The 10,430-nt window shown below is 40.5% G+C and overlaps 1 protein-coding gene across 1 annotated transcript; it reads right to left on the bottom strand.

Annotated features, from left to right (window-relative positions):
• On the bottom strand, window positions 1–9,561 carry LOC138605238 (cholesterol 7-desaturase nvd). Its single transcript, XM_069677365.1, has 7 exons — window positions 9,144–9,561; window positions 5,132–5,320; window positions 3,972–4,150; window positions 3,706–3,831; window positions 3,108–3,227; window positions 2,603–2,779; window positions 1–162 (listed from the first exon to the last, which is right to left on the bottom strand). The coding sequence occupies exons 1-7, from the start codon at window positions 9,559–9,561 to the stop codon at window positions 1–3; spliced, it is 1,371 nt and encodes a 456-aa protein (XP_069533466.1).
• Window positions 9,562–10,430: the final 869 nt, after the last annotated feature.

The raw sequence follows: 10,430 nt of genomic DNA, 5'->3' as shown, positions 1-10,430 counted from the left end.
TCAAAAGTCCAAAGTGTCGCGCTGGTAGTTCAGCCGCGGGCTGTTCTCGCTGTAGAACTGACTAAACCAGCGCCTGTGCTTCTGGATGGTTGAATCTTCCTTCACGAGGACAGGCTTGGAGATGTACTTCTTATTGTTCCAGATCATCACGTCCCGCTCAAACTGGAGGCACAAAGGGAGCAGGAGAAGGTCAATGAATGGTAAATTATGATTTTAAAAAGCTGTGAGAATCAACACTGAGTAAATATGATTACTAATTAAATGATCAAACATTTTATAGGTTTGTTTTACAACTTCAAATTCATTAGAAACATGTTTGTTTTCACGCTCAACAAAAACAGGAACAGGCTTTCACTTACATATGACTAAGAATTCAATTTAAGCTGAATGGACAATCTGTGCTTTTAACTGTCCTGTTGTGTTCATTTATGATAATTTCTCAACAGGGATTTCAGTGTGAAGTGCTTTTGATTAAATGTCACGGCACAGTTACTCCATTGCCTGCTGAGATTTGGCATTTCAAGTTGACACTCAAACTCAACCTCTTCAGTTGTGTTTTCTCCTGGTTGCTCTTTGTGTTAATACCACAAGGAGACACAGTATGGCAACATAACTGAATACAATTATCCAGGGCTGGCTCGAGACATTTTGGTGCCCTGGGTGGATATAGGATTTGGCGCCCAGCACTGCAAATAGTGTAATATAAGTTTTTGTCATATTTATTAGGGCTGCACGTTATATTGTCAATGAATCGCAATTGCGATGTGCGCATGTGCAATAGTTATACCGCAGGAGGTGCATTAGTTAGACAAATTAGGTGAAACACGTCAATGAAACTAAACTTGCGTATATAAGCCATCTTGTGTAACAGAGCTGCTGCCGTCACAGATATGTTGGGGGGATGATCAGGGCGAGGGGGCTTATCAATGAGAGTATTCCCGTTAACAGCGGCACCTCGTTCCAGTGCTGGTTAACACTGAGGCCACATAAATGGACCGTTCACGGAGCGGGCGTGCCACAGAGTGTTTACTTTTAGTGGCTAAACCTGCAGCCCACACACGCCGTGAGGTTGTGTGTGCCGACACGGAAGTAGGACACGGTGAGCTTTTGTTTCTAAAATGTGCTGTCACGGGGCTGATCACACTGATTAAACTTACATGTGAACACTGTTAGAAATTGATAATTGAAATTGAACATATACCGTATCAGTGGTTCTCAACTGGTCTCACCTCAGGACCCACCACCACCTACTTAATGACCCAAATTTCTAACATTTTTAACCACTCATATTTATTTAATAAAAAATGGTGCAGTTTGGACCTGAGTTGAAACGAAACATCACAGTATATAAACATCACAAAACACAACAGTATTGTGTCAAACAAAATGACCAGCAGGTCATAAGAGGAAAATATTCTCTCTACAATTCATTCAATCAGCAGCCTTTCTGAACAGAAATAAACTAAAAAAGTGCAACATTAATGCAACTACTGTCAGGCTCATTAAGTTTCAAGAATGTAAATGTACACTACTACTTTTTGTCAACCACACATCTGCGACCCACTGAAAACTGCCCCGCGACCCACTTTTGGGTCCCGACCCACCAGTTGAGAACAAGGAGTATAAATAACGCAGCCCACAAGTCTATTTGCATTTATTTTATGAAGACACGTGTCGCTCCACCTGAACTCTCTCTACTTTTCATGCCAGCGTCAGAGTCTGAACCAAGTGTGGTGAAAGTAGGAGAGGTTTTGTTTGGTTAGAAGAAAATAGACCCAAAAGGTCCCAAATAACATGATTGTTAATTGTTTATATGGACATAAAAAACACTTTTATCTGATATAATTTCCTGTATTTTTTAATATCGCTGAACAAAAAGTTATCACAATGTTTTGGGTTTTTTTCAATATTGTGCAGCCCTAATATATATATATATATATATATATATATATATATATTTCACTATATTGCATGATGTTTTGCAACACAGTTATTTGGTTTTTATTTTTGGGGGGGGTTGAAACTATTCTATTTAGGTAGAGATCCGGTGAGGCAGCTTGTTTTCAAAGAGCATTTCACAGTTGAGAAATTGAGAAGTGAAATTCAAAACAATTCAAGTCAACTTTTCCTGTTTTACCCTCATTTTGATGCAACTTTTCAGTTTTCCTTATTGTGAATCAGTGACAGTGTTTTTCAGATCAACACTCAGTTAATTATCAAGTTTAATGAGGACTATTGGCACCTTCTCTGTGACTGTGTGACTCGGTGTTACTTCTGGTGCCAATGAGTAGGCAGGATTAAACCAAAGGCAGAGTAAGTGGCAAATGTACACAATGTCCTCTTCAAATCAGAGTAATTCAAAAGTGTAGAATTAAAAGGAAGCATGTACATTATTTACTTCAGCTACTATATAAGTTTAGATATACAGAATATTCCAACAATATCTTAATATATATCAGCCTGCTGCTGCTGCTGCTCAACCAAGAGTACTCAACCAAGCTGTAAAAAATAAACAAACTATAACTTAAAGTTGCAAACCAATCAGTGAAGGTAACCATTTCACAATACATGTAGTCATTTGATGCATCTTTGTGTTCAGCACCTGAATGCACTCTGCTCTGAGGATGAACTTGGGTACTATAGGTGGGATGTTAGACTGATAGAAGACGATGTGAGAGACAAACTGCAGCAGAGGCTCCACTGGAGTCACACAGTGCAGGATGACACCCCGGCCGAGGAAACTGTGCTCAAACTGCAGGAACACCACTCCTGGACCCACCTGAAACACAGACACGTGTGCATAATCAGAATAATGTCACAACATGTTTTCATGCCCTATTGATTCACTATAGATTTACATGAATTAAGGTTGTTGATATAAACATAATCACATTATTTTGCAGTATATGACTTGTTTTTATTTAATTAAAAATGTTTGTGTTCATCAGACCTGAATCCTAATGGTATTTTGGAGAACAGTGCATTCTGTGTAATTATTAATGTGGGTGACATGTATTTACTATGATTTAAATTAGTTATTGATTAGATTATTGAACGGAAATCAATTCTATCTGTAAATCAACCACGGGAGATTAATTGGATTGTACCTGTCTGGCCACAACATCGACATCCAGCAGAGACCAGTGGTGTCCAAACACAGTGATCGCATGTTTCACCAACATCTTAGAACAATGCTTGTTGGGCTCTGCCTCTGGTTCCCAATGAGCCTATAGTAAACACAAATACACACAGACAGAGAAATACACTGTTCAATGAGAATAATATATAATAAAAAACAGAACTTATTTCTGCTCTGATGAGAAACTCTTAGATAAGCATGTTTCAAAAAGTCTCAAAATGTCCACAAACAAGTCTGTTATTGAGCTCTTTGTTTTTTTCATTGTTTGATAACTGATAATAAAGTCGTAAAGTTTTGTTTTTTTAAAGATTTTTTTTGGCTTTTGCCTTCATTGAGTTGGACAGTAAATCGAGTCAGAATGAGGGAAGAGAGAGTGGAGATGACATGCAGCAAAAGGCTTAGGGTTAGTGTTGAGCCCGGGGCTGCTGCGTTCATGGCTGTGCCTCTAAATATTGGGCGCGCGCTTTAACCACTGAGCTAAACTGGCGCCCCGTAAAATTATGTTTAAAAATAAAATAACGTGTGCTAAAACGGTCAACCTGTCCATGGCTTAAAAGACTCCTTACCTTCCAGTCATGTCGTAAAAATTCCCAGGTTTTGCTGTTGGTGTAACGCAGATCTACTCCGCTGACAATACCTGGCGTATGCAGGTGAGCAAGGTGAGCAATGTCTGCTGCATTTTCAGGAATCTCCTGTAAGAAAGAGAAAGTCACCACAAAACATAACTGTGTTAAAGATTTGAACAAAAGCACACTCTTGGCAATTTACTATAATTCTTGGCTATTTACATAGAACAAACTTAAGTGCGTGTATGTAAAACACATCCACCGACCTGTATGTGAGCGTTGATGAAGTGTTCAGTTCTCCCCCTGTAGACCCACTCCCCTTTTGTAATCTCCTGCAGCTCTGGGACGGTCCACTGAGGATCTTCTCCGTCACAGTGATACCAAACCAGGATCTGGCCGTTGACCTCGCAGCTTGGCCAGCAGCGCACTTTGGCAAACTCTGGCACTGAAAGACAAATGAAACCCCAATCTGAATAATGTTGTCTCTTTATATTGAGATAATCAGCTGTTCACCTGTAACACTACTTAATTGGCTTTACCCCTTTGTTATTAAATGGTAAATGGTAAATGGACTTATATAGCGCTTTTCTAGTCTTTGCGACCACTCAAAGCTGTTTTTACACTACATATCACATTCACCCATACATTCATACACTGATGGCAGAGGCTGCTATGTAAAGTGCCCAACTGTCAACCAGGTATCACATTCATACCTGTTGGCTATGCCACCGGGAGCAATTTGGGGTTCAGTGTCTTGCCCAAGGACACTTCGACATGTAGCCTGAGGGAGCTGGGGAACGAACCACCGACCTTCCGATTGAAAGACTACCGACTTTACCACTGAGCCACAGCCGCCCGCTGTTTCATTAAATAAGAAAAACAATCAATGCTAGATAATTTGATTCTTTTAATGACAACTTTAGCTAATTTAAGGCTTTGATACCCTAGAAAATGACATGTTACTTTGACAGAATTTATTAGCTGAACATATGCATGCTGCCCAGAGGATGTATCATTTCTATAGCCCCTATCCCGGTCAAAAAACCTGCTAACACCTGCTAACACCTGGCTTTTTGGCTTAGAGGGAAAGGTTATAATCGGCATTCAGACCCGGGTCAAATGACTCTGCATTAGACCTGGGTAATTATTGACTCGGCTCCTCAATTCTCAATGATGGGAACACAAAACCTGTGTCGACATGCTAATCTCCGCCCCCTTTCCGGCGAGTTGCTATGACGCACAAGTTCCAGCCACTGTCACGTAAATACAGAAGGACAACATACAAGATGCAGCAAAACTGGCAACTGGCAAAACTGGCACAGTTAGAGACATTACACTCATTTAAGCTTTCATACCACTGAGACATGGTCATTTTTCCAGTAGTTCTTTAGTTTTTTTGTATAATAAATCCACTTTCAGTTCATACCTTTTTCTGCATATGGGATCTTCACACACTTGCCATCTTTTCCATGAAACTGCCATCCATGAAACGGGCACTCTATGCAGCTTCCCACCACTCGTCCTCCCACAGCCAGGTTGGCACCCAGGTGAGGGCAGTAGGCATCTAACACGTAGGCCTTCCCATCCTGGCCCCGAAATACTGCCACCTGCTCACCTAGGATGATAAGTTACAGCAGGGATAAATATTCAGAAAACATTTTCATTAATAAGCTGCCACTTCTGAAAACAGTGGAGATGTTTGCACAGACAGATAAAAAATCTGAAAAATTATCCAAATCTTCACCTGCTAAAAATATATTTTCACCTGTTTCGGGTTCAGTGTGCATTGCTTTTTATCACAGCCAGTCTTCTTTAGTTCTACCACTGGGGGGCACAAACACAGAAATGTCCATTTCCTCCACACAGAGGCTTTAAACAGACAGGACATTTGGTGTCTGCTGAGTCAGAATGTGTCCCACTCAGACACCACATGTGAAGACCACTACTGTATGCACTGTATTAGGCTTAACATTTGGCTGACCCACAGTACTCAGATTGCTCCCAGATTAGCACAGGCTAGGTCACGGTGAGTAACCACAGAGTCAGCTCTAGCTGTTCCTCGGTGGGTAGTAAAATTCTAGGAAATCCAGAACAGGGCTCATCCTAAGAACTGCGCTACTGACCCAAGACTGTTGTGGGGCAGAACTGAACCACAGAGCAAAGAGCAAGAGCAGCACAGGGGAAAAGACACGCTGGGCAGAATTTAATATTTGATTTGAAATGGATGACTGCAGAGAAAAGTTAGGAGCAGTCACAGCAGGATGCAGATATTTTATTACAGGAGGCAAGTTCTGATTTGGTTCAGCAGACATTGGGACAGTAAAATATTAGGTGCATTAGAGAGACAAGCTGATAAAAAGAGGGGATATGTAAGACGAATGCAATTCTGTTATATCTTTTGTATATTAAGCCTTGTGGACAGAACCAGCTAAGCTCAAATAAGTCACAAATAATCATTAACTGTCCTAAACCAAGAACAACTTGACCAGTTTAAAAAAGGGCATAGTCAAGTGACAGTTCAGATCTGATTTATTTTATGGAACCACCACAATGCTAAACCGATGTGCAGTTGGACAGAAGTGTCTGCAAAGCATAAAATGTTTTGAGAGTCTGAACCACCGTAACACTCTGTATGCTGCCAGTTTTTATTCAAACTACCCTGCAAAAATGGATCATCACAAATATTGTACAGATACAAACATCATACAAGTTCCCTGTTTCTACTATGCTCATATGAGGTTTGTATGTAAAGCCTGCTGTTGTAAATCTGTATTGCTCTGGAAGCAAACCGTACCCTGCATGTTCTGCAAAATGGTTTTAATTAAATGGTTGGTATTAGGACTTATTATTGTTTCAAGAATGCATTTTTTTTCTTCTGTGACCCCCAACACAGGATTTGAGAATCCCAAATCTAAATTATAACAACTCCTTTAATAAAAAATAAAATGAATAATCATGGTAATTGAAGAATCAGCAAAAGCTTTTATTTGCCCAGTGGAGAAAAAAAAGACAATTCAGCCCTTTGCAAAATTATATTAAAATACATAATTTGGCCCCTGTGAAACCCTGGTCTAGGAGCTTTTATAACGTGCTTCACTGCTGCTTGGCCTGAAAAATTCTAGGCCTGTAGCATACCGTTCTTCATTTACTCCCCTCATGCGTGCTCACTCACAACTTCCTGCTGTCACTTTTCTAGGGCAGTCAATGTAAATATCAGCTATTCTCTCCAATGGCACTGGGACATACCCTCTTTTAGCATATCATCATGCAGGTCTTTTTAAGTATGACCATTACTCTACATCCAGTGGATTCATGCTGTCATTATGTGCACACCTCCACTTTCACATCACTGCTCGTGTGCTGCATCACTCTGCAGGAGCAGGTGTCTCTATTTACTGGTACATATCTTTTCCAGGTATAACACCTTTCATATTCTGTTTGTTTATTTCTGGCAGGTGATGTGAGAATGATGAAAGCACCGCATGCTCTTTGAAACCTTTTTGAACTCAAACTCAAAGCAACTCTGTGAAGAGATCAAACAGACACACGGCAAATCAACCCGAGAATAACAAATCTAAAAATGAGAAACACGTGTGCCTTTATAGAAATCTGCCAAAATAAATCACATATTAGGGTGAAACAGATTTAAACTTTGTAACCGAGCTGCTGAGAAATCAAGCAGCACAGAGACACAAATATGTCAAAGCTTTAAAGCTGTAAGTGACGGCTTGTCATATCATTGATCATAGAGAGGCATGAAGCCGTTAGATCCCCATAAACACTGAGTCAGAGAGGTCAGATAGAGTTTGTAAATCCAGATTGAGACACTTTATAAGTCACTCAGACTGATTTAAGTTGATAAGGATGATTTTAAAATTTAACCTTCTGCATGAAATGGAGCCATTAAATGTTTGAAAGACAATATTAATGATCACGTCTGATCTAAATGAAGAAAGGATTGATGGTTGGAGAATAGTGTTGTGATGTTCGCGAATGATCCGATTCTTTTGAACGGCTCTTTGGTGCGAACGACGGGAACCGAGGCGTAGATGAGAGACGTTCTTTTTATAGTTGTGCCCAAATTTGACCACCTGCCCTAGATCCACTCTCCTTTGAGCCAAATTACCACAGGCAGCCTGGGCAACCAAAGAACCACTGGCACAAGACAGACATCTCTGGACAAATATGTAGCACCCCATTGAGACAGGGGAAGATAAATGAAGAGCTTGCTGTCTAAGTTTGAATCTTATCCGATTATATATATAAAAAAAAAAAAGAACAATGAGCCAGCTCTCAGAAAGGAACAAAGATCCAGCTCCCTTCAAAAAGCCGTAATTCCCCACACTACTGGAGAAGGCCACTCAGAATTGCTCTGTGCATAATAATGAATCTTTTTACTTGTATTAGTAAAATGTCAGTACTTTATATGATGTTTTATACCCTCAGTTAAAATATTAACCTGAAATCAGCCGCATTTATTGATCATGAAAACCTTCTTTACTTACAGCTTTACTGCCATCATGTAATCCCAGTGTGTGCCAAAGACACCTACGAATCAAACAAGCATTTTAAAGTCTGATTGATCTGAAACAATGAGGCTTTGTTCACAATGAAGGGTTACTACGCACCATAAGCCCCAAACTACTTTAACAGTGCATTGTGTTTCCAGTGTCTACTAAATACCAAATAAAAGCTTAGTAATATGAGCTTGTATCTTTTATCTTAGCAACCTAGCCTAACTTCACAACTGCCTGCAGGACAACAGAGACCAGGTTGACTGGCAAATATGGTTTTCAAAAAGAAATGTACACCCAATTTAATTCATAATTAAACGTTACCTCAATTATATGTTAATGTAGTATTCATTAAATCCTATATGCAACTGAAAGGGACACTATTTTTGTTTCCGTTGAACTTTCTTGGGCTACAAATATCGAGTTACTAATGTTGTTTAAGGACCCTCCAAGTTGTGGTATACATTTAGATTTCCAGTCAGTAACAAAGTATGCATCATAAAACAGAGGGCTTTATGTCTAGGTATGATTTATACATCTATGACTGTCTCGTACCATTTGAACCCCATCTGACGGCTGTTTGGTAAGTGCTGCCCAGGGAGTCCACAGAGTAGGCAAATAAGGATAAGGAGCTCTGGGTACTTGGTGGTTTATCATCCTCACCTGGCTGTCACTACACTCAGGTAAACAGGGGTGCAGGTTCAGCATCTTCTGGCCCACTGCTGATCTGAGCCGTTTGGCTGACATTAGGCTACTTTTGTCTGCTGAGATATCTGAACTAACCTGTTCTCACTTTAGTGTTTGGAGAAAATATAAAATAAGACTTACATAACAACTTATTTTAATATTGCTCATAGGTGCCTTTTATTGCTTTTTATTTTACTGCTATTTTGAGCAGGGATATGCTACAACTACTTATCATACCTACTACAGAGACGTTTTTGACCTCGCCCCTCTCCAGCATGCGTGAGTCCAGCACTCGGTACCAGCCGTTTGGATACACCGGAGGCAGCTCTCCCACTTTCCTCCGGCGGCGGACCTCGTTAGCCGCCCGGGCTCTGGAGCGACCCTCTTCGGTGATGTATCCCACATCATCGGGAGTCTTAAGCAGCTCCAGGGGACAGAAGAACAGTCTGTAGAGCCAGCCAAGGACGAGGAAGGAAATTCCAGCGATAATGCAGAGCACAGCTCTGGCTGGAACACCGAGTAGTCCCGTTCCCTCCCACACCAGCGACACGCTGGCTGCTGAGTCGAGGTCTGTGCCTTGGAGGGCAAGCATTGCACCTGCACCCAGAGCAATGATAGCAGTTACCCGCCCATTGGACAAGTTCTGACTGTGCATCTTTTCTTCAGTGGGGCTCCCTGCAGCCCCAAGTCTGCAGTCAGTGATACGGCGTCGTTGCTGACTTGCACAGTATCGAGGTTTAGTTTTTAAAGAGCAAGGGGCACTTTTAACATGTTCTGGCCCGGAAGTTGCACACATTGACAGGGGAGTCTAGGAGACGAGATGCGCCACACCCATGGCCGGCTTCAAGCACACGGTTTTCTTTTTTCGTAACTCACTTCTTTTTGACATCAACATCACTGTAAACAGCCAATATGTTTTCCTGCTACTTTTTTTTTTTTTTTTTTTTCAATATGAGTGCTCCCCTCAAGTAATGATAATAATAGTCCTATTATTTGTATGACTCCTTTCATACAAGAAATGCAGCTCAATCTTACAATAAGGAAATTACATGGGGTAAATAATAAATAATAACATAAGATGAAGAAGGAATAAAAAGGTAACATTAATGAAAAAATTAGCATAGCATACACAAAGTCAAATAAACTAAAACATTTTGATTGAAATGCAGCCGTGCAAAGCAAAGTTCAAAAAGGCCAGCATCAGGAGGGCTACTCAAAGCTAAGCAAAGGGGTAATTTAAGCTTTCTTGTAAAAGTATTAAGAAAGTATTGCACTAGCTTTGCTGATATTTAGTTTGGTTCTTTGTGGGGTTACTGACAAAGCCTGAATCCCAGATTTTCTTTCGTCTGTGTCCTGGAACCTCCACCAAGAGTTTGCTTTGAATCTGTAATCTGCATAGCAAGATCTTATTCTCACATGGTTTTTGCAGAATTTTTATAATCCTGTTTCATCAATAAAAAAGCACTCTTTTCTTGTTTTTATTCCCCTTTCCTCTGTCTCGAATGATTACTGTTGGGCGAGAGA

This window comes from Semicossyphus pulcher, unplaced genomic scaffold (assembly GCF_022749685.1).
Source record: "Semicossyphus pulcher isolate SPU_LCO1_2020_fin unplaced genomic scaffold, fSemPul1.0.p SCAF_28, whole genome shotgun sequence".
Taxonomy (NCBI): domain Eukaryota; kingdom Metazoa; phylum Chordata; class Actinopteri; order Labriformes; family Labridae; genus Semicossyphus; species Semicossyphus pulcher.
This window is presented reverse-complemented; position numbering and strand designations above follow the sequence as displayed.